Source organism: Callithrix jacchus, chromosome 13 (genome assembly GCF_049354715.1).
Source record: "Callithrix jacchus isolate 240 chromosome 13, calJac240_pri, whole genome shotgun sequence".
Lineage (NCBI taxonomy): Eukaryota > Metazoa > Chordata > Mammalia > Primates > Cebidae > Callithrix > Callithrix jacchus.
Genome location: NC_133514.1, coordinates 44581075 through 44606184, shown reverse-complemented (window position 1 = coordinate 44606184; position 25110 = coordinate 44581075). Strand labels below are relative to the sequence as shown.

At 43.7% G+C, this 25110-nt stretch overlaps 1 protein-coding gene and 1 long non-coding RNA gene across 4 annotated transcripts in view; one reads left to right on the top strand and one right to left on the bottom strand.

The window, feature by feature from the left end:
- The window catches only part of THAP1 (THAP domain containing 1), an 8096-nt gene extending 4501 nt beyond the window's left edge, over window positions 1-3595 (top strand). For both annotated transcript variants that reach the window (XM_008979416.5, XM_002757017.6), the window contains one exon: window positions 153-3595. In XM_008979416.5, the coding sequence (XP_008977664.1) occupies window positions 153-243 (91 nt within the window). In that variant the 3' untranslated portion in view covers window positions 244-3595. The remainder of the gene's footprint in view (window positions 1-152) is intronic.
- LOC128929448 (uncharacterized) lies at window positions 151-25110 on the bottom strand. Of its 2 annotated transcripts, none has more exons than XR_008475983.2 (3): window positions 24526-25110; window positions 13187-13387; window positions 151-9999 (listed from the first exon to the last, which is right to left on the bottom strand). It is a non-coding gene; the product is annotated as an uncharacterized LOC128929448 (long non-coding RNA). The 2 variants fall into 2 exon arrangements; XR_008475984.2 differs by having other exon boundaries at window positions 13187-13368.

Genomic DNA, 25110 nt, shown 5'->3' with positions numbered 1-25110 from the left:
TCAAACTCCTGACCTCAGGTGATCTGCCCGCCACTTCCACCCAAAGTGCTAGAATTACATGTGTGAGCCACCGTGTCCAGTCAGTCCACAGATTTTTTTTAAACTGTTATCTTTAGTAATAAATTCAAACATACTCTGTATTTTTGTTTTAGAAAGACGATCTTCTGGAGCCACAAGAACAGCTTCCCCCACCTCCTTTACCACCTCCTGTTTCCCAGGTTGATGCTGCTATTGGATTACTAATGCCACCTCTTCAGACCCCTGTTAATCTCTCAGTTTTCTGTGACCACAACTATACTGTGGAGGATACAATGCACCAGCGGAAAAGGATTCATCAACTAGAACAGCAAGTTGAAAAACTCAGAAAAAAGCTCAAGACCGCACAGCAGCGATGTAGAAGGCAAGAACGGCAGCTTGAAAAATTGAAGGAGGTTGTTCACTTCCAGAAAGAGAAAGATGACGTATCAGAAAGAGGTTATGTGATTCTACCAAATGACTACTTTGAAATAGTCGAAGTACCAGCATAATAAAATGAAATGTGTATTGATTTCTAATGGGGCAATACCACATATCCTCTTCTAGCCTGTAGAGGAGTTTCATTTAAAAAAAAAATAACACTTGTTACTTACATAAAAACAGTTCAGAATATTTTTTTAAAAAGAATTCGATATATACTGTAAAATTAAAAATTTTTGTTTGTAGTTTCAGGTTTTTTACATTTTAACAAAATATTTTAAAAGTTATAAGCTAACCTCAGACCTCTAAGTTGGTTTCAAGATTGGAGTTTTTTGTTTTTTTTTTTTTTTTTTTTTAGTATTTATAGAAATAATGTAAAAATAAAAAGTGTAAAGAGAATGAGAACAGTGCAGTAAAGGGGTGATTTAAGTTTAAAACTTAATACTGTTTTATTGAGAGAACTAGTTATATTTTAAATCAGAAGTATGGGTCAGATCATGAGACATAACTTCTCAGAATATATGTATATGTACATATTCTCATATGTAAAGTCACAGGGTTCATTTATCTTTTTGAATCAGTTATCAAGGATAAAAGGATAAACTGGCAAGTCAGTACCTAAAAAAGAAAAAAAAATTATTGTCTACACAGCAGAAAAGAGTCCTTCCATATCAGAGTGGATTTTTTTTTAAATGGGCTCCTATTTTTTCTCCTACTGTCTAGCATTATAAAATTAGAAGTGTATTTTCAATGGAAAAAACATTCTTCAATAACTAAGTAAGGCATTGTTATCAGTGAAGTAATAAAACTGAGGCCTGATCTATGATAAGCTTTTTTCTAGGATACTCAGTTCCCCAACTATAGTTACAGATCTGCTTCAAGTCTCTGACAAATGTGTTGTGTTAGTAGAGTTTGATTTGTATCATATGATAATCTTGCACTTGACTGATTTGGGGCAAGGCTTCACATAAAAAAATTATTTCTTCACGTTTAACACAAGTTAGAAATTATATCCCATTTACTTAAATGAGTGATTTATATTCAAAAGCAACCTACTATGTAGTGTTTATTTTACTGAATGTTGAGATTTAAACACTGAGATTTCTGTTCAAACTGTGAGTTGTGTTCTGACTTTGTGAGAAATTTTACACATATTTGAAATGAAAATATGTTCCGAGTAAACAAATATTGCTATAGGAGTTATCTATTTAGATTTAGAATTACTGTTCCAATGATAATTATTACTTCTATATTTCAAAGTACACTAAGATAGTTGAAGAGTAATAGACCCTTTAAGACAGTATTAAAGGTGTGAAACAATGACGTTCAAAGTGTCTTTTGTAGAACTGGTTTTCATTGTAATTCACTGCCATGCTGCCAGTGGATAGCACTGTGATTCATGGAGATTTGATGTTTTAAGAACCAGTATCTCAAATATAGAAATAATGATCAGAAAATTACTTGAAGTTACAGAGTCTGATAACATCATTTAGCACTAAAGCTAATCAATTGGAAGACTTTTACAGGTTATTCATGGAACTCATAACTGTTTTTAGAAGATACAATTCAAGAAGTTTGGTTTTATAAGTCATCTTTCTAGCAATTCCTGGAAAGTATTCAGGAATATTTAGGTTTATTCCTAAATATCTTGAAAAGTATATACCTTCAACCTAAATACTCTTCTACATGAAAGACAAATACTGTGTGTGTGTCCCAGAACGAAGAATCCAGGTTAGATTATAAAAATGGAAATCATAATTACTTAGCATCTTAGCATTATTATTTAACCTCAAGCTACTTTCTTTTCACAACAGACAAATCCCCATGTGGAGAGAACTGAGCAAGCAGCATGTATAGAAACTGCTTTTATTTAAATAATTTATAGTAGTTAAACAGAAGTTTGAGGTGCAGGTGCTTATTTCTGAATTGTCTATTGTATTGTTTAAAACATTGCCAAGAAAAGGTAAAAATGGGTTCTGTTCAGGCATGGTGAAACAGTCTGACATAGATACAGGGATAATCTTTTAATGCTGCCTTATAATGCAAGTATAAAGGTCACTTGAAATGCTACTTGGCTTGAATTATCACATTCCAATTGAAGTTTTAAGTTTTTAAAAAGTAATTTAAATGTTTACTAATTGTATACCAGTTATATGTACTGAAAATAATTCTGTTGTTGCAGTGAGAACACAGCAAAACTTTGTACTTGGAAATCCAAGTACTGGGGATTTTTTTTTTCTTTCAACTGTAATTTATATGATCTCTTTCTTAGAAGTATAATAATAATGGTGATGGCAAATGAAAGTTTTACATGACAGGGGCTTTTTAGCTTGCATTAATATTTTGTAACCATCTTTTAGTACTAAAAAAGTATACATGTGTTGCCAGGCGTGGTGGCTCATGCCTGTAATCCCAGCACTTTGGGAGGCAGAGGTGGGCAGCTCACCTGAGGTCAGGAGTTCGAGACCAGCCTGGCCAATACAGTGAAACCCTGTCTCTACTAAAAATATAAAAATTTAGCCAGGCGTGGTAGTGAATGCCTATAGTCCCAGCTGCTCCGGAGGCTGAGGCAGGAGAATCGCTTGAACCTGGGAGGCAGAGGTTGCAGTGAGCCAAGATGGTAACACTGCACCCAGACTGGGCAACAAAATACATATATATATACATGTGTACACATACCCAACATATAGCTTTTGTAAAGTTGGGAAGAAGCAATATAATATATTTTAAAATCCATTTGAGTTCAGAATTTTAAAAAGATAGTCCACTCTGAATAGCATTTAAAGAAAAAGAATAGATTTTCTTGCTTTGTTAATACTCTTCCTGTGATTTGGATGAGTAATGTATGTTGGATGACCAGTAAGTGAAGAACATTGCTCTTGGCTGATGGTAACTAGTGTTGCTTGGCATTATGATTTTATATAGTCTTGTGTTTTAAAGTACAATCACTCACATGAAAGAAAAAGATGGAAGAGGAAACAACAGTGCTTTGGAAATAAGCAGAACTATTATACTTAAAAGTTATTGAAAAATTTGCTCCAGGTAACGTTCTCTTACAATTCTATGTCTTTTTAAACCTTCAATATAGCTTTATTCTACTGAGATTTTTCTAAATGATAAATATTTTTTAAATTAAAAATCTGTTGAATTTTTATTTGTTCTCTTCAAATTCACAGTATTTTATGTCTTGAGATTATATAAATTTTATTTTTAAAATATCCTAAGGGATACAAATAAACTATTGTTTTAGTTTTTGGTGAGGTAAACTATAGAATACAAACAAGAATTTAATAGAAAAATGACTTCCAGAGTGTGCTGGCAAGAAAAAATATTTTTAAAAATAACCATTTAAAATCTCTGCAAATTGTCCTAAGGGAATGTAGCAAATGAAATAAGGAAAGTGTAGTAAATCTCCATAAGAACATTGAGTCTGTGGCATCATAGACCCATTTTCTCCCTAACCAAACCCGCTATCCCAACTTAGTGCTATAGAAGTTCTACTCTGAAGCTCCATTCAATCTTCTTGGATGTGATCAAGAAGATGGTACTCCCTCAACTCCCAATCAAGGACTGTGGTATCTTCCAGGGAGGGGCTGGTCGCCACTATTCTCATGTCCTAGCTTTGTGTGGCAGAGACTAAATTCCAGGAGTGTCCAGCCAAAAGGTCAGGGACTCCCTACCCCCAACTTCCACTCAAGGTGGAGGCTCTACCATAGGTATGGCAGGCCAACACACAGGGTCTTTGATCACCCTCTCCATACCTCACTCAAGGTGGATTTTCTATGCCAGGAGAAGTAAGCCAAGGAAGACCAAGGGCTCTTGTCTCAACTGAGCTCATAAAGTAGGCATGTAACTCCCAGAGAGGCAGGCCACTGTCCTCACTCCTGACTCCAGAGCAATGGCTCAGATTTTCCCAAGGGAGATGCAGGTTATAAGAACAGAGAGCTCTGAAGCTATTTGCAAAGGAAATGACAATTTGGAACAGTGTGGGAAAGTTCAAGCCTAAGGATGCTCTCGAAAACAGTGGAGAATTGAGTGGTAAGCAAAAGAGGAAGTTAGTAGCTTCACAACAGCCAAATTCTAGGCTAGTAATTTACCAGAGAGCACCAGAGAAAGACCCAGCTAAGAAGGGCCCTCCTGGGGTCAGATCAGATCTCAAAAACTAGCCTCAAAAAAATAACCCCTGCAAAGGGGCCCAAATTTAATAGGATCACAGTGTGGAGCAATTCATGTGTCGGCATTGTCAAAAACAATAGGGCAATCAGCTGGAAATTGGAGGCTAACAGCTGAGTGTAATACCAACAAAGGCAGTTAGGAAAACAAGCAGTCAAAGGCAGTCCTGCTGAAAATACTGTTTTGTTTTGTTTTGTTTTGTTTTGTGAGATGGAGTCTCGCTTTGTAGCCCAGGCTGAAGTGCCCTGGTGTGATCTTGGCTCACTGCAACCTCCACCTCCCAGGTTCAAATGATTCTCCTGAATTACCCTCCTGAGTAGTTGGGATTACAGGTGGGCACCACCATGCCCAGCTAATTTTTGTGTTTTTAGTAGAAATGGGGTTTCACCGTGTTGGCCATGCTGGTCTTGAACTCCTGACCTTCTGATCCTCCCGCCTCAGCCTCCCAAAGTGCTGGGATTACAGGCATGAGCCACCAGGCCCAACCAAAACTACTATTATACCTGGTGACTGTGTATACCTAAAGCGGCACCTTTTAAGGAATGAAATTAGAGACTTCACACTGAAGAAGACATAAACAGCCAAGTAATGAAATAAAGGTGCAAACAGGGCCAGGCACAGTGGCATATGCCTGAAATCCCAGCACTTTGGGAGGCTGAGATGAGCAGATTGCTTTAACTCAAAAGTTTAATACCAGCCTGGGCAACATGGTGGAAACCCATCTCTTAAAAAAAAAAAAAAACTGACCGGGCACAGTGGCTCACGCCTGTAATTCCAGCACTTTGGGAGGCCAAGGCAGGTGGATCATGAGGTCAGGAGATAGAAAACATCCTGGTCAGAAAGAGAAGAAAAAAAAAAAGAGAAAAAAAAGGAAAAAGAAGAAAAAAAAAGAAAACATCCTGGTCAACATGGTGAAACCCCGTCTCTACTAAAAATACAAAAAATTTAGCTGGGCGTGGTGGCGCACGCTTGTAGTCCCAACTACTTGGGAAGCTGAAATAGAATTGCTTGAACCGAGGATATGGAAGTGGCAGTGAGCTGAGATCATGCCACTGCACTACAGCCTGGGCAACAGTGCCAGATTCTGTCTCCAAAAAAATAAAAATAAAAATTAGTTAGGTGTGGTGGCATGTGCCTGTCGTCCCAGCTACTCAAGCAGCTGCAGTGGGCAGATGACTAAGTCTGAGAGGTCAAGGCTGGAGTGAGCCAAGATCACACCACTGCACTCTGGCCTGGGTAACAGTCAGACCCGTTTCAAAAATAAGGAGCAAGCAATGATAGCAAGCCTCAGGGAATGAGGGTGAGTGGGTGGCTGGAATCAGTGTCTAGACGTCCTATAGTATGTGATCTAAAACATCCAGTTTTCAAAAAAAAGTTATGAGATGTGCAGAGAAAAAGGAAAATGTTTCATACACGGGGGGAAAAATGCTTGCACCAGAAATAGTCTGTGAGATGGCCAGATGCCAGACTTAATAAGGATTTTAATAAAAACAGCCATTATAAGGACATTCAAAAGAACTAATGGAAACCATGCCTAAAGAGGCAAAGGAAGGGATGATGACAATATCTCAACAAAAAGAAAATATCGAGGAGATACAAACAGAAAAGAACTAAATGGAAATTCGGGAGTTGTGCAATATCAGAATGAAAAATTCACTAAAGAAGCTCAACAGTAGTTCAAGCTGGCAGAAGAAAAATCAGTGAACCTGAGGTACAGATCATGCTATCTGAAAAACAGAAAAAAAAAAAGAATGAAGAAAAATGAACCGAAGCCCAGAGAAATATGGGACACCATTAAACCCACCAAATATGCATAATGAGAGTACTAGAAGACGAGGGGCAGGGGAGAGCAGGAAAATATTTGAAGAAGTAATGACTAGAAATTTCTCAAGTTTGATGAAAAAGCACACATTCAAGAAGCTTAATAAAGACCAAGTCGAATGAATGCAGAGATCTACTCCCAGACATAATAGTAAAAAATGCTGAAACAATTCAAAAGTAGTTAACAGAAAAATGACTAGTTACAAGGGCAACAAGATTAACAGCTGATGTTCTCATTAGAAAAAATGGAGGACAAAAGGCAGTGGATGGCATATTCAAGGTGCTGAAGGGAAAACTCAATCAAGAATCTTATAGGTAGCTAAATTATCTTTCAAACATGAAGTTAAAGGGATCTGATTCTGGGAAGATGGCAGAGTAGGAAGCACTGGAAATCTGTCTCACTGCCTAAATGAGACTGGCAAAATTTGATGTAACTATTTTGGAACTCGAGTCTATTGAAGGCTTGCAACTTGTAGGGGTAAGGTTTGGATTACAAACTGGGATTAATTTTGGTCAATATCAGCTCTTGGCCTGGTGGCAGTTACCCATCTTCCATCCCCAGCCCCATGGCAGGAGTGTACAAGCTACAGGAGCAGCTTGCATGTGACTTGACTTACGGAAGCCAAGGTGGGCAATATCCAAAATCCAAATATCAGGATTAATGTCTGATCACTGATTGCTGCTCTGATCATGGAGATGCAAACACAGGTGAACAGCCATTGTTACATCCACCCCACGGACAGTTGCAAGCCCCTTCTCCTTTAGCTAAAGCAACTTCCAAGGAAGTTAAATGGTTGGTGTCTTCCCCTCACCCCCTTCGTTTTTCTCTTTTTCCCCTTTTGAGAGCCAGGCATTAAAGACCAGGGCATTAGAAAACAATTATACATATGAGGGGGAATTAGAAAGTCACTGTGCTTACTTAGAGAAGTGTGAAGGTTCAGAAAAGACCTGATATGTTAAATTTACACCTCAGGCTAATCCTTGCCACAGAGACAGCCTAACACCATAAAAGCCAAAACAAGACAAAAATAACAACAAACCTTGGAGAGGGGAGAGAACCTAATTTCCAGGGTTTACCACATCATAAGATTCAAATGTCCAGTTTTCAACAAAAATTACAAGGCATACAAACAGGAAAGTATGACCCATTCAAAGGGAAAAGATAAACCAACAGCAACTATCACTTAGAAGGCCCATGTGGCATACCTATTAAACAAAAATATTAAAATAATTTCATTAAAGATACATAGAGGAAGTATCTTTAATGGAAGAAACTCAAGAAAATGATGTATGAACAAAATGGAAATATCAATGAAGAAATAGAAAACCTTGGCCTATTAGTCTAAATCTTTATTAGTCTAAAGGCTAGTATTATTGTAACTTTGGTTTGTAACTTCACATATTTTCTATATAAGAGACTAATGCATTAAAAATAATTATGAGTTTAGGCCGGGCGCGGTGGCTCAAGCCTGTAATCCCAGCACTTTGGGAGGCCGAGACGGGTGGATCACGAGGTGGAGAGATTGAGTCAATCCCGGTCAACATGGTGAAACCCCGTCTCTACTAAAAATACAAAAAATTAGCTGGGCATGGTGGCGCATGCCTATAATTCCAGCTACTTGGGAGGCTGAGGCAGGAGAATTGCCTGAACCCAGGAGGCGGAGGTTGCGGTGAGCCGAGATCACGCCATTGCACTCCAGCCTGGGTAACAAGAGCGAAACTCCGTCTCAAAAAATAATAATAATAATAATAAATAATAATTATGAGTTTTTATTTTTGGACACACAATGTATAAAGATGTAATTTTGAAATATCAATAAATGAGAGGGGATGTTATGGTAACAGTTTTTGTATGGATTAAAGTTAAGCTGGCATAAATCAAATTACAATGTTATAACCGTACAATGTGAAGTGTAATCCCCATGGCAACCACAAAGAAAATAGTTATAGAATTATACACAAGAGAAAATGAGAAAAGAATTAAAATATTTCACTATAAAAAAATCCACTGAACACCAAAGAAAATTCTAATGCAGGAAGTAAGGGACAAAAAAAGCTGTAAGGCATTTATAAAACAAAGGGTGAAATGTCAGAAGTAGGTCCCTCCTTGTCAATAATTACTTAAATGTATTGGATTAAACTTTCCAATCAAGAGACAGAGATTGGAGGAATGGATTTAAAAAAAAAAAGAACAAGACCCAGCCAGGCATGGTGGCTCATGTCTATAATCCCAACGCTTTGGGAGGCTGAGGCAGGTGGATCACCTGAGGTCAGGAGTGGAGACCAGCCTGGTCAACATGGTGAAACCCTGTCTCTACTAAAATACAAAAATTAGCTGGGCATGGTGGCAGTTACCTGTAATCCCAGCTACTCCAAGGCTGAGGTAGGAGAATTATTTGAACCTGGGAGGGTTGCAGTGAGCCAAGATCATGCCTTTGCACTCCAGCCTGGGCGATGAGGAAAACTCCATCTCAAAAAAAAAAAGAACAAGACCAACTATATGCTACCTGTAAGAGACTCATGTTAGGTCCAAAGACACAAACAGGTTAAAAGTGAAAGGATGGAAAAAGATATTTCATAGAAATAGTAATCAAAATGAGCTGGGGTGGCTGTATTAACAGAAGACAATGTAGAATTTAAATCAAAAAGTTACAAGAGACAAAGCAGGCATTATATATTAATTAACAAGTTTAATAGCAAAAGACATAGCAATTATAAACATTTTTGCACCTAATAACAGATCACCAAAGTACATGAAACAAAAATTGGCAGAATTAAAAGGAGAAATAGACTACAAAAAATGATCTACAAAAATGAAGATTAAATAGAAACATTCTCAGAAAAATAAAAACAGAATCTGTTGCTAGCCAACCTACATTAAAATAAAACACTGGAGGAAGCTCTTCAGGCTGAAAGCGAGTGACACCTAACAGTAATCCAAAAAAAAAACAAAGATTGCCAGTAAAGATAATTATACGTAATTATAAAAGACACATAACTGCATCTTTTTTCTTAACTTATTTAAAAGCAACTGCAAAAACTATGTATATAATTTTAGTGTTAGGCCTGTAATATAATGTAATATGTTTGATCATAAGAAGTGGATGAGAAGCAAGCTGTAGTAAAATAAAGAAATAACATCAGATGAGAACTTAAATCTATAGGAAGAAATGTGGAGAAACATAATAAATCACAGATTAAACTATACATACTTGCTCATCCTTTTTTTTTTTTTTTTTTTTGAGACGGAGTTTTTCGCTCTTGTTACCCAGGCTGGAGTGCAATGGCGTGATCTCGGCTCACCGCAACCTCTGCCTCCTGGGTTCAGGCAATTCTCCTGCCTCAGCCTCCTGAGTAGCTGGGATTACAGGCACGCACCACCATGCCCAGCTAATTTTTTGTATATTTAGTAGAGTCGGGGTTTCACCATGTTGACCAGGATGGTCTTGATCTCTTGACCTCATGATCCACCCGCCTTGGCCTCCTAAAGTGCTGGGATTACAGGCGTGAGCCACCAGGCTCGGCCTGCTCATCCTTTTTTTGAGCTTCCTTAGAAGATATAAAATAATTACAATAATAACTATAAAAATGCATTACTGGTTTGTAACATGTATATCAGTAATATTACAAAATGGGATAAGAGGTAATAGAACTATATACAGCAAAATATCTCACTGGTAAGTTGAAGTAAATTATTATTTTTTTTTGTATTACTTGATTTTATTTTACTGAAGTAAATTATAATAAGCTATATATGATAAGCCCTATAGCAACCTCTTAGAAAATAAGTCTAAAGTGTGGTGAAGAACATCATTAAAATAATTAAAATCTTAAACTAGAAATGTTAATGTAAAAGAAAGCAGTGAAGGAGGACTAGAGAAATAAAACATGAGGCATAGAAAATAAAAGGCAAAATGGCAGAGGTAAATTCAGCTATCCCAATCATAGCATCTAATGCTAATGTGAACTGATCTAATCAAAGGGCAGAAATTGTCAGACTGGATAAGAAAAACAAATTCCAATTATATGCTGTCTGCAGGAGACACACTTTAACCTTGTGATAAAAATATGTTGAGAATAAAAAGATGGGGCCGGGCACGGTGGCTCACACCTGTAATCCCAGCACTTTGGGAGACCGAGGCGGGTGGATCATGAGGTAAGGAGTTCAAGACCAGACTGGCCAACATGGTGAAACCCCATCTCTACTAAAAATTACAAAAATTCACTGGGCATGGTGGCTCATGCCTATAATCACAGCTACCTGGGAGGCTGAGGTAGGAGAATTGCTTGAACTAGGACCAGGGAGGTGGAGGTTGCAGTGAGCCGAGATTGAGCCATTGCACTCCAGCCTCGGCTACAGAGAGAGACTCCATCTCAAAAAAAAAAGAAAAGAAAGAAAATAAAAAGATGGCCAGAGCAGTGGCTCACGCCTATAATCCACGCACTTTGGGAGGCTGAGGCGGGCAGATCACAAGGTCAGGAATTCAAGACCACCCTGGCCAACATGGTGAGACCCTGTCTCTACTAAAAATACAAAAATTAGCTGGGCTTGATGGCACATGCCTGTAATCCCAGCTACTCAGGAGGCGGAGGCAGGAGAATTGTTTCAATTGGGACCCAGGAGGCAGAGGTTGCAGTGAGCTGAGATCACACCACTGCACTCCAGCCCAGGCAACGGAGCAAGATTCTGTCTTAAACAAACAAACAAAAAAGTAAACAAGCAAGGAACACGGAAGAGCATGTTTTCTCATACAGGTAGTTCTAAATTTTGAGACTCTGTGTCAAAAATTAATTAAATAAATAAATAAAATGTTATTCCATATAAAGGGAATTTTGTAAAGATAACAGAATCAATCTCTCAGGAATATACAAGAATTATAAACATATATGCAACTAACAATGAAGCCCTAAAATACATGAAGCAAAAACTATATATATAATTTTAGTGTTACAAACCAAAATTCTGGTTAATTTTGTACATTGGAGGTTCTAAAAACAGAAGAGCCTGTAATCCCAGCACTTTGGGAGGTCGAGGCGGGTGGATCACGGGGTGAAGTGATTGAGACCATCCTGGTCAACACGGTGAAACCCCGTCTCTACTAAATATACAAAAAATTAGCTGGGCATGGTGGTGCGTGCCTGTAATCCCAGCTACTCAGGAGGCTGAGGCAGGAGAATTGCCTGAACCCAGGAGGCGGAGGTTGCAGTGAGCCGAGATCGAGCCATTGCAGCCTGACCAGAAAACCTGTACCCTCAAACATCATGCCTCCCCTAAAGAGTAAAGAAAGAAAAAGGTCTCATTTCTAGATGCTAGACCAAGTTTGTCCAACTCGAAGCCTGCAGGCCACATGCAGCCTAGGACAGCTTTAAAAGTGGCCCAACACAAATTCATAAACTTTTTTTCGTTGTTGTTTTGAGACAAATTCTTGCTCTGCCGCCCATGCTGGAGTGCAGTGGCGTGGTCACAGCTCACTGCAAGCTCCACCTCCCAGGTTCAAGTGATTCTCCTGCCTCAGCCTCCCGAGTAGCTGGGATTACAGGCATCCGCCACCACCCCCAGCTAATTTTTGTATTTTTAGTAGAGAAGGGATTTCACCACATTGGCCAGATTGGTCTCAAACTACTGACCACAGGTGATCTGCCCACTTCAGCCTCCCAGAGTGCTAGGATTACAGGCGTGAGCCACTGCTCCCAGCCCATACACTTTAAAACATTTTTTTTTTTTGAGATGGAGTCTTGCTCTGACGTCCAGGCTGGAGTGTAGTGGCACGATCTTGGCTCATTGCAACCTCTACCTCCCAGGTTCAAGCAATTCTCCTACTTCAGCCTCCTGAGTAGCTGGGATTACAGATGCCTGCCACCACATCCAGCTAATTTTTGTATTTTTAGTAGAGATGGGTTTTCACCATGTTGGCCAGGCTGGTCTCAAACTCCTGAGCTCAAGTGATCCACCCACCTCAGCCTCTCAAAGTGCTGGGATTACAGGCATGAGCCACCACGCCTGGCCGTGTTAGTGTATTTTATGTGTGGCTCAATTCTTCTTCCAATGTTCCCCAGGGAAGCCAAAAGATTGGACACCCTTGGCCAGGCTCAATGGCTCATGATGTAATCCCAGCACTTTGGGAGGCCAAGGCGGGCAAATCACAAGGTCAGGAGTTCAAGACCAGCTTGACAAACAGCGAAACCCTGTCTCTACTAAGAATAAAGAAATTAGTTGGGTGTGGTGGCACACGCCTGTAATGCCAGCTACTTGGGAGGCTGAGGCAGGAGAATAGCTTGAACCCTGGAGGGGGAGGTTGCAGTGACCGAGTTTGAGCTGCTGCACTCCAGCCTGGGTAACAAGAGCAAGACTCTGTCTCAAAAAAAAAAGACTGGACACGCTGTCCTAGATATATATGGTGAAGAAAACCATGCTTACCAAATATGACAGCAGTCTCTCTAAAATGAAACAATCTGGAAAACCATGGCTTAAATAGGGTTTCAGACTCTTAAGAATAAGAAATGGTTACACATTTCTTTTTTTTTCCATCAACATTGGCTGGCATAACAAAATAGAAATGGTTACACATTTCTAATGTGCTGAATTCCAGCTTCCCCTAAGGAAATATTTCAAATACTAGAAGCAACTTGGAGACGCATGAACTTATTTGCACAAATTTCAGACACGTGGGAAATTTACAAATATTTGTGCAAAATTGAGTAACATTTAAGAAACTGATCTCCAAACACTACTCACCACTTCTTGGAGTAATTTTCTACCAAAGCTTCTGCTGAGGCCCTTTCACTTAAAAGCTGCTGGCAGATGAACTATGCATCTGGCGACAGAGAACAGGATTTTCTGTTCTGTACTGACTCCTCAGGGAAGATTCTCAAGGTTGAGCTGCAAGCTGTATGCCCTCGAACTTGCTTCTGATGTCTCTGCAGAATAGGTTCACAGCTATGAACAAGCATGAGTTTAGTTCAATCATAAATAGACACACACAAAATCCGGACAAATAATTGCCCTAAGCCATCTTCAGTGCACTGCAGACTTAGTCTACATTTTTAGAACATGTCTAGAAAATGTTAAGTAAAAAAAAATCCTCATTCACAAAGATGTTTCAGAGGCCAAAACATGTAGATGACAAATCCAAATTTCAACACCTCCATCATCTTTTTTTTCTTTGCTACTCCCCACCCTGTTACCTACTTCTCCCCACTGTATTCCCATCCTCTTTTCCCCATCATCTCCTTTTCATTCTCTCTCCCCAAGTTCGTCCTTCCATCCCCTCTCCCTACCCCTTTTCCCCACCCTCTCTTCCCACCAATTTCTTCCAGGCCCTCCTCCTCCAACAACATTTTTTTTTTCCCTGAGATGGAGTCTCACTGTGTCACTCAGGCTGGAGTTTGTTGGCACGATCTCAGCTCACTGCAACCTCCGCCTCCCAGGTTCAAGCAGTTCTCCTGCCTCAGCCTCCCGAGTAGCTGTGATTACAGAAATGCACCACAACACCCAACTACTTTTTTTGTACTTTTAGTAGAGATAGGATTTCACCATATTGGCCAGGCTGGTCTAGAACTCCTGAGCTCAGGTGATCCACCTGCCTTGGCTTCCCGAAGTGTTGGAATTACAGGCATGAGCAAGCAACTGTGTATGGCCGTTTTAAAAAAGCTATTATTACTCTTAACTGAAAAATATTTGGTCAGGCAAGGTGGCTCATGCCTGTAATCCCATCACTTTGGGAGGCTGAGGCAGGCGGATCACAAAGTCAGGAGTTCGAGACCAGCCTGGCCAATATGGTGAAACCCGGTCTGTACTAAAAATATAAAAATTAGCCTGGTATGGTGGTGGGCACCTGTAGTCCCAGCTACTTGGGAGGCTGAGGCAGGAGAATCATTTGAACCTGGGAAAACAGAGGTTACAGTGAGCTGAGATCATGCCATTGCACTCCAGCCTGGGCAACAGAGTGATACTCCATCTCAAAAGAAAAAAAATTCATAGAAGACTTTCACAGCACTTTGGGAGGCCAAGGCAGGAGGATCATTTGAACCCAGGAGTTGGAGACTACAATGAGCTATCATCACATCACTGCACGCCAGCCTACATTACCTTAAAACTTGATATTTTGAGTTACTTAAGTTGTAAGTTGCTTCAGTATTGATCTGTATTCTTTCATATTTTTATTTTTATTCTATTATTTCTTTTTTTACAGACAGGGTATCATTCTGTTGCCCAGGCTGGAGTGCAGTGGCACAGTCATAAATCACTGCAGCCTTGAACTCCAGGGCTCAAGCAATCTTTCACCTTAGCCTCCTAATTAGCTAGAACTACAAGTGTGTGCCACCACACCTGGCTAATTAAAAATTTTTTTTTGTAGAGATATGGTCTTGCTATGTTGCCCAGACTGGTCTCGAACTCCTGGCTTCAAGTGATCCTCCTGCCTCAGCCTCCCAAAGTGCTAGGATTACGGGTCCTTGTTTTGTTTTGTTTTGTTTTTTTGAGACAGAGTCTCGCTGTTGTTACCCAGACTGGAGTGCAATGGCACCATCTCGGCTCACCACAACCTCTGCCTCCTGGGTTCAAGCAATTCTCCTGCCTCAGCCTCCTGAGTAGCTGGGGCTACAGGCGCGCACTACCATGCCCAGCTAATTTTTGTGTTTTTGGTAGAGAAGGGGTTTCACCTTGTTGACCAGGATGGTCTCAATCCCTTGACCTCATGATCCACCTGCCTCAGCCTCCCAAAGTGCTGGGATTATAGGCGTGAGCCACCATGCCTGGCCCTTGTTTTGTATTTTAATTGAAATTGAAGTTTAAAATATTTTTTCTTTTTTGAGATGGAGTCTCCCTGTGTTGCCCAGGCTGGAGTGCAGTGGCACAATTTCAGCTCACTGCAGCCTCCACCTCCTGAGTTCAAGTGATTCTCCTGCCTCAGTCTCCAGAGTACCTGGGACTACTCGCCTGGTCTCCTTTTTTTCTTAAGTACAGTTTTTCCTTCCATTTAAAAATACAAGTACAGGCAGATGTGGTGGCTCACACCTGTAATCCCAGTACTTCAGGAGGCTGAGGTGGGTGGATCACTTAAAGTCAGGAGTTCGAGACCAGTGTGACCAACATGGAGAAACCTCATCTCTACTGAAAATACAAAATTAGCTGGGTGTGGTGGCACAGTCCTGTAATCCCAGCTACTCAAGAGGCTGAGGCAGGAGAATCACTTGAACCTGGGAGGCAGAGGTTGTGGTGAGCTGAGATCTCACCATTGTACTCCAGCCTGGGCAACAAGAGGGAAACTCTGTCTCAAGAACAAAACAAATCAAAACAAAACAAATACAAATTTTTACTTATTAAACTTCATGTTTCAGCTTCTTAATTAAAACATGTTAGTCTGAAACAAGATGATTAAAAAATGGGCAAAAGGGGCTGGGCTTGGTGGCTCACGCCGGTAATCCCAGCATGACTGGGAGGTTGAGGCAGGTGGATCACTAGGTCAAGAGATTCAGACCATCCAGGTCAACATGGTGAAACAAAAATTAGCCAGGCGTAGTTGTGTGCGCCTGTAGTCCCAGCTACTCACGCAGAATTGTTTGAAACCGGGAAGTGGAGGTTGCAGTAAGCCGGGATGGCGCCACTGCACTCCAGTCTGGCGAGAGAGCTACAATCTGTCTCAAAAAAAAAAAAAAGGCAAAAGACCTGAGTAGACATTTTTTCAAAAAGGATAAACAAATGGCCAATAAGCACAGGAAAAGCTGCTCAATATCACTAATCGTTAGGGAAACGCAAACCAAAACCACAATGAGATACTTTTTCTCACCCAGTAAGATGCTTGCTATCAAAACATAGACAATAATGCATGTAGGCAAAGAGGTAGAGAAATTGGAGCCCTCGTGCACTGCTGTAGAAAACAACAGGGCAGTGCCTCAGAACATTAAACAGAGAATTACCCTATGATAGAATCCAGCAAGTCCCCTTCTGGGTACAGAAAAGAATAAAAAACTGAGACTTGGCCGGGCGCGGTGGCTCAGGCCTATAATCCCAGAATTTTTGGAGGCGAGTGGATCACCTGAGGTCAAAAGTTGGAGACCAGCCTGACCAACATGATGAAACCCTGTCTCTACTAAAACAAAACCAAACAAAACAAAATTAGCTGGGTGTGGTGGTGCATGCCTGTAATCCCAGCTACTTGGGAGACTGTGGCAGGAGAATCGCTTGAACCCGAGAGGGAGAGGTTGAAGTGAGCTGAGATTGAGCCATTGCACTCCAGCCTGGGCAACAAGAGTGAAACTCTGTCTTAAAAACAAACAAACACAAAAACAAAAAATGACCTAGACTCAAAGAGATATTTACACATCCATTTTCATAGCAACAGTCTTCACAATAACCAAAAGGTGGGAGGAACCCAGGTGTTCAACAGATGAACGGATTATCGGATTATCCAGCCTTAAAAAGAAGGAAATTCTAAAAACTGCTGCAACATAGATGAAACTTGAGAACGTTTCGCTAAGTAAAATAAACCAGCCTCAAAAAGAAAAGCTGAGTGTAAACTTTGGCCCTTTATAAGGAGAAACATTTAAATAATTAGACTTGACCAAGAACGTCAGGGACCGCTTTGTGAAGTAATGAGTTTGCCATCCCTGGAAGTAATAAAGAAGACCTTAAATGATCATTGGCTTGGAACATTGTGAAAGGAATTCCTGGCTTGAGAGGAATGCTGTCTGTCCATGCTAAAACAAGGTGGTAGATGGCAGGTAAACTGGGGAGGAGGGAGCAGGGGCAGGGCTTGTTTGGAAAGAAAGGAATTGGCCTGGTGTGGTAGCTGACGCTTTTAATCCCAGCACTTTGGGAGCGCAAGGAGGGCGGCTCACGAGATCAGGAGATTGAGACCATCCTGGCATGGTGGAACCCCTTCTCTACTAAAAATACACACACACACACACACACACACACAAATTAGCGGGGTGTGGTGGTGTGCGCCTGTAGTCCCAGCTACTCAGGAGGCTGAGGCAGGAGAATCGCTTGAATCTGGGAGGCAGAGGTTGTGGTGAGCCGAGATTGCACTACAGCACTCCAGCCTGGGTGACAGAGCCAGGCTCTGTCTCAAAAAAAAAAACAAAGAAAGGGAAGGAAGGAAGGAAGAAAAGAGGGAGGGAGAGAAGGAAGGAGGGAGGGACAGAGGGAAGGAAGGAAGGAAAAGAAAGAGAGAGAGAAAGAAAGAAGAAAGAAAAAGAAAGCAAGGAAGGAAGAAAGAGAGAGAAAGAAAAAGAAAGAAAGAAAGAAAGAAAGAAAAAGAAAAAAAGAAAGAAAGAAAGATAGAAAGAAACAAAGAAACAAAGAAAGAAAGGAAGGAAGGAAGGAAAGAAAGAAAGAAAAAGAAGGGGCGCCTCGCCTCTCCCGGTCCGTCCACATTGCTGACGCCCCGGGGGCTGGGGGGAGGGAGGGACGGGACAAGAAGCCTGCCCGGCTCGGCTCGGGGTAGGGGCGTCTTCCGAGGAGAGGACGGGGGAAGGGAGACACAAGCCGAGGAGGCCTGGACCGCAGAGTGGGGAGCCTTCCTCCCCCCCACCCCCGCTCCTCCAGTGGGCCTCGGATTTACAGCGGCTGCACCTAACTGGGAGGGTTAGGTGGTTTATTTTATGGATGAGGCTGGTTTATTTTATGGATGGGAAGGTGGATAGTCCGGGTTGTGGGAGCAGGGAGTGCATAAATCGGACGGTGGGCAGTAGGGGACATGGGAGCAGAAAGTGCATGGATGAAAGGGTGGGTATTAGTGGGCTGTAAGAGCAGGGATTGCATGGATAAGCAGCCCTGATGCTGCTCTGACGGTGGGTAGTCAGGGGTTGTGGGAGCAGCGAGTGCATGGATGGGAGGGCCGTTACTCAGGGCCTGTGGGAGTGTGAAGTGCATGGATGGGAGGGTGAGTAGTCAGGCTCTGTGGGGGCAGGGAGTGAATGGATGAGAGGGTGGGTAGTCAGGGGCATGAAAGCTGCGAGTGCATGGATGGGAGGGTAGGAAGTAAGGGGCTGTGGGAGCAGGGAGTGCATGGATGGGAGGGTGGGTAGTCAGGGGCTGTGGGAGCATGGAGTGCATGAAGGTGAGGGTGGGTAGTCAGTCGCTGTGGGAGCAGGAAGTACATGGATGGGAGGATGGGTGGTCAGCGGTAGTGGGGCACAGGGAGCGCATGGATGAAGGGCTCTCATGCTGCTCTGAGGGTGGTAGTCAGGGTCTGAGAGGCACAGGGAATCCATGAATGGGAAGGTTTGTAGTCAGGGGCTGTGGGAGCAGGCAGTGCATGGATGGGCAGCTCTCATTCTGCTCTGAGTGGGGGTAGTAAGGAGCTGTGGTAGAAGGAAATGCATGGATGGGAGAATAAGTAGTCAGGGGCTGTGGGAGCAGGGCATGCATGGATGGGATTGTGGGTAGTCAGAAGCTGTGGGAGTAGGGAGTGCATGGATATGACGGTGGGGGGTAAGGGGTTGTGGAAACAAGAAAGTGCATGGAAGTGAGGGTGGGTAGTCAGGGGTTGTGGGAGCAGGGAAAGCATGAATGTGAGGGTGGGTAGTCAGGGGTTGTGGGAGCAGGGAGAGCATGAATGTGAGGGTGGGTAGTCCAGGGCTGTTGGAGCAGAAAGCGCATGGATGTGAGGGTGGGTACTCAGGAACTGTGGGAGCAGCTAGTGCATGGATGTGAGGGTGGGTAGTCAGAGGCTGTGGAAAGCTGTGGGAGCAGGGAGTGCATCAGTGGGACGGTGCATAGTCAGGGAATGTGGGAGCAGAAGGTGCATGCATGGGAGGTTGGGTAGTCCGGGGCTGTGGGAGCAGGCAGTGCATGGATGTGAGGGTGGGTAGTCAGGGGCTGTGAAAGCAGAAAGTCCATGGATGTGAGGGTGGGTAGTCTGGGGTTGTGGGAGCAGGGACTGCACAAATAAGAGGATAAGCAGTCAGGGGCTGTGGGACAGGGAGTGCATGAGGTGAGGGTGGGTAGTCAGAAGCTGTGGAGCAGGAAGTTCATGGATGGGAGGATGAGTAGTCAGGGGCGGTGGGGCACAGGGAGCGCATGGATGCAGGGCTCTCATGCTGCTCTGAGGGTGGTAGTCAGGGGCTGAGAGGCACAGGGAATGCATGGATGTGAAGGTGGGTAGTCAGAAGCTGTGGCATCAGGGAATGCATGGATGGGCAGCTCTCATACTGCTCTGAGGGCGGGTAGTCAAGGGATGTGAAAGCAGAAAGTGCATGGATGGGAGGGTGGGTAGTCCTGGGCTATAAAAGCAGGGATTCCATAAATGAGCAGCTCTGATGCTGCTCTGAGGGTGGGTAGTGAGGGGCTGTGGACGCATTGCGTGCATGGATGGACAGCTTTCATGCTGCTGTTAGGGTGGGTAGTCACGGGCTGTGGGAGCACAGAATGCATGGATGGGAGGGTGGGTAGTCAGGGGCTGTGGGAGCAGGGAATGCATGGATGTGAGGGTGGGTAGTCAGGAAATGTGGGACCTCGGAGTGCATGGATGTGAGGGTGGGTAGTCAGAAGCTGTGGGAGCACAGAGTGCATGGATGGGCAGCTGTCATACTGCTCTGAGCATGGGTAGTCAGAATCTGTGGGAGGAGGGAGTGCATGGAAGTGAGGGTGGGTAGTCGGGGGCTGTGGGAGCAGAGAGTGTATGGATGTGAGGGTGGGTAGTCAGGTGCTGTGGGAGCAGGGACTGCATGGATGGGAGAGTGGATAGTCAGGGGCTGTGGGAGCAGGGAGTGCATGGATGTGAGGGTGGGTACGAGGCTGTGGGAGCAGGGAGTGCGTGGATGGGAAACAGGGTAGTCAGGAGCTGTGGGAACAGGGAGTGCATGGATCGGCAGCTCTCAAGCTGCTCTGAGGGTAGGTAGTCAGGGGCAGTGGGAGAAGGGAGTGCATAGATGGGAGGGTGGATAGTCACTGGCTATGGGAGCAGGGAGTGCATGGATGGGAGGGTGGGTAGTCAGGGGCTGTGGGAGCAGAAAGTGCATGGATGGGAGGGTGGGTCATCAGGGGCTATGGGAGCAGGGAGGGCACAGATGGGAGGGTAAGCAGTCCGAAGCTGTGGGACAGGGAGTGCAAGGAGGTGAGGGTGGGTAGGCAGGGGCTGTGGAAGCAGGGAGTACATGGATGGACAGCTCTCATGCTGCTCTGAGGGTGGGTAATCAGGGGCTGTGGGAGCAGGGAGTGCATGGATGGAAAAATGGGTAGTCAGGGGCAATGGGGCACAGGGAGCGCATGGATGAAGGCCTCTCATGCTCCTCTGAGGGTGGTAGTCAGGGGCTGAGAGGCACAGGAAATGCATGAATGGGAAGGTGCGTAGTCAGGGGCTGTGGGAGTAGGCAGTGCATGGATGGGCAGCTCTCATACTCCTCTGAGGTTGGGTAGTAAGGGGCTGAGGGAGCAACAAGTACATGGATGGGAGAAAGGGAGTGCATGGATGTGAGGGTGGGTAGTCAGGAACTATGGGAGCAGGGAGTGCATGGATGTGAGGGTGGGTAGTCATGGGCTGTGCGAGCAGGGAGTGAATGGATGGGTAGCTCTCATGCTGCTCTGAGGGTGGATGGGTAGCTCTCATGCCACTCAGAAGATGTGGGAGCACTGAGTGAATAGTTATGAGGCTGGGTAGTCAGGGGATGTGAGAGAAGAGAGTGCATAGATGGGAGGGTGGGTAGTCAGAGGCTGTGGGAGTAGAGAGTATATGGATGTTAGGGTGGGTAGTCAGGGCCTGTGACTACTATTAATAAATACTGTAAGAGTAGAAAAACGCTAAATAAAAATTATGAGTTCTAATAAAGTAATAATCTAACTAAAATGTGAAGAGAAAGAAGAAAGTGAAATAAGTTCATTGATTTCTAGATGCTAACAGGTAGATGTGAAATAACATCTTTTGAAGCAGACACACCAAATAGTAGAAAAACAAATAAGGAAAAAGAGAAATAAATTTTTAGAATGATATTAGTACAGGGAAACCTAGTAGAACAAAAACACAAACCTTCAAAACTCCACTCTTCCCTAGCAATTTAAAACATTTAAAAAGAAAAATGAAACACATAAAAACCTTAAACACATAACACTAAAAAGACATAAAAAAGAAACACAGTTAAAAAAAAAAAAAAGTAAATAGAACAAAATACACCAATAAATAAATGACTAAAAAGATGGCAAAGTTGAGATGAAACATGTTGACTATATTAATAAATACAATGAATTTGTGTTTCCCCACTAAAAGAAAAAGAATTTCCAGGCCAGGTGCAGTGGCTCATACCTGTAATCCCAGCGCTCTGGGAGGCTGAGGCAGAAGGCTTGCTTGAGTTTAGGAGTTGGAAACCAGCCTGGGCAACACAGGGAGACTTTGTCTCTGCTAAAAATAAAAAACATTAGCTGGGTGCGGTGGTGTGCACGTGTAGTCCCAGCTACTTTGGAAGCTTAGGCAGGAGGATCCCTTGAGCTGGGGAGGTCAAGGCTGCAGTGAGCCAAGACTGGGCCACTGCACTCCAGCCTGGGTGACAAAAATAGACCTTGTCTCAAAAAAAAAAAAAAAATCTGTACAGGCTCACAACACAAAAATTAATTTGGTGCCATATAGAAGAAGCATACCTGAAACAATGTGATTCAGAAAGGCTGAAAATAGAGATGAGTAAATGTATTTCCAGAGAACAGAAACAAGAGATTCTGATGCAACACAAGGTAGGATTTAGTTTCAAAAAACTTGCAGAACAGCAACACGATAACAAATAAAAATTGTCTACTTTAAAATGTTAAAGGCCACAATTTACAATGAAGATATGCCAGGCACGAGTACCTACCCAAATAGCACAGCAACTAACCTCTTTTTTTTTTTTCAGTAAAACGTTTATTACTGCATATGTGTTATATTAAATTTACACGATGATATATAAAACCACATACTGTTTATATTATACAGTAATTTAACATCAACAGGAATATCAACACAAGTATTACTCATGCACAAAACATGCATATATCGGTATACAAAAAGCAATTTCACACACTACTGCTTACCAAAAAATTTCTTTTTTTTTTAAAACACAGCCCTTCCACGTAGGATCAGTGGTCCAATTTGGACTGGCGTGCACTAATATGTTCAGGTCAATGCTTAGGTGGCATAGCGCTCAGTGAGCAATTCTGGGATTGGAGTCATGCCCAAGGGTTCTTTCATTAAAAGTGAATGTCCCTGTGCCTGAGGACCAAAATTTTATCCCCAAAGCAAATCCTCCAAGGAATAAAAGGTTGGATCGTCTACAAATTAGGGAGGGGAAAGAAAGCACCAAAATGTTAGATAAACGGCCCTAGAAGGGGTTATTGGGAACAGGGCCTAGGCACCAAGTGTGTCACAAGTTTTTGTGGATCCTTTTAAGTCCCTATCCAGGTTGCCATCTCTGGATTTAAGGTCTGGCCTCCAAGTCATGAGTCCAGTAATAAGAACACTTCTGAGAAGAAAACCGAATGAGGATACAGCTGAGAAATGTAGACTACAAAATACTATAGAATACAATGACTGCCCCTTGTACCTACTTCACACTATTGTATGTGATGCCCCTCAACAGGAAAACCCTCGTGGAGACACTGCCCCGAAGACTCAAGGAGCAAATACAAATTCAAAAATCCCATCCACCTGACCTTGGGATCAAAAGGTCTCATCCCAACAAAACCTGAACATGAAAACCTGTACCTTGATGGATGCTCAGAAAGGTTACAATACAAAACAGCTGGTACCACAAAACTCACTATCGCCACCATTAAAACGTCAACATTTACTTCTAACTAACAAAACATTCTTTACCTTCCCTTAAAGACACTAGCGTCCATATGTGATGAAGATGAGACAATAATTTATCTTGGTTTTAATCTTAAAAGAAAAGGGTGCCATGAAAGTATTAGACAAAAATCAAAACACCACCTTTTTTATTTTGCAAACTAGGGGGAAAAAAAGGACACTTTCTACACCAATGACATCACTCAAACCGACGTCATCAGTTTCAAAGAGCCAGACAGAAAGTGGAGGATCTTCTTCCTGAGGTTATGTGAGGCCTTAATCTTTTTTTTTTTTTTTTGAGACGGACTTTCACTCTTGTTACCCAGGCTGGAGTGCAATGGCGCAATCTCGGCTCACCGCAACCTCCGCCTCCCGGGTTCAGGCAATTCTCCTGCCTCAGCCTCCTGAGTAGCTGGGATTACAGGCACGCGCCACCATGCCCGGCTAATTTTTTGTATTTTTAGTAGAGACAGGGTTTCACCTTGTTGACCAGGATGGACTCGATCTCTTGACCTCGTGATCCACCCGCCTCGGCCTCCCAAAGGGCTGGGATCACAGCGTGGGCGCGAGAGCCACCGCGTCCGGCCCTTGGTTTTGTTTTAGACGGAATCTCATCCTGTCGTCCAGGCTGGAGTGCAGTGCTGCCATCTCGGCTCACTTCAACGTCTGCCTCCCGGGTTCAAGAGATTCTTCTGCCTCAGCCTCCTGAGTAGCTGGGACTACAGGCGCATGCCACCACGCCCGGCTAACTTGAGCATTTTTAGTAGAGGCGAGGTTTCACCATATTGGCCAGGCTGGTCTCCAACTCCTGGCCTCGTGATCCGTCCGCCTTAGCCTCCCAAAGTGTTGGGCTTAGAGGCGAGAGCCACCGCGCCCGGCCACAAACTGTCTTTTAAGAACAGGAAGTCGGGCCGGGCGCGGTGGCTCAAGCCTGTAATCCCAGCACTTTGGGAGGCGGAGGCCGGTGGATCACGAGGTCAAGAGATCGACGTTTCACCTGGTCAACATGGTGAAACCCCGGCTCTACTAAAAATACCAAAAATTAGCTGGGCATGGTGGTGCGCTCCTGTAGTCCCAGCTACTCGGGAGGCTGAAGCAGGAGAATTGCTTGAACCCAAAAGGCGGAGGTTGCGGTGAGCTGAGATCCTGCCATTGCACTCCAGCCTGGGTAACAACAGCGAAAACTCCATCGCAAAAAAAAAAAAAAGAGCAGGAAAAAGAAAGGTAATATATATTTTAAGGAGGTCCAATTTTAGGGGAGATAATAAGCTTGGGTTAGGCGTCTGAAGTCAAAAGAAATGCGGTAAAAGAAACACACATGCAAACTCCAGCAGACACCAGCTAGACTTGAGTAGAGAGAGCAGGTCCACGCTGGAAAGTTGCAGCTGCGAGGGAGGGCGAAGGTGGACTACAGTCACGCCGTAAGCCCTCTGCTTGACAAGCAAAGTAGGCGAGACTCACGGATGCTGCTGGTGTGACGGCGGTCGTGGTAATGGTGGTGATGGTACTGGCAGCTAACAGATCTTGAGCGTGCCAGGCCGAGCCGAGTCCTCTACGGGCAGAATGTCGCTGCTCACCGACAGCAACCCCAAGAGGACCAGGTGATTTAGTGATCTAGCCTCCTCCCGCGGTGCTGGGCTGACTTCACCTTCTCCGGAACACACGTGCCAACCTCTGTCCCGGGAGGGAGCCGGTCTCCGGCCCTGAGGCGGGGAAGGGCTCCCCTTACCGGAGAGGGACGCGGCAGCCGAGGGGCGGCCAGGGCTCGGTCTCTCCCGCTCCCGCCCCGCCCCTCCCCAGGCAGCCGCCCCTCGCCCGCCAGAGGGTGACTCCGCGCGTCCCGGGCGCGCCCACCCCGCGAACTGGGCCTGGCTGCACTCGCCTCCCCCTAGATCCCCGCCCT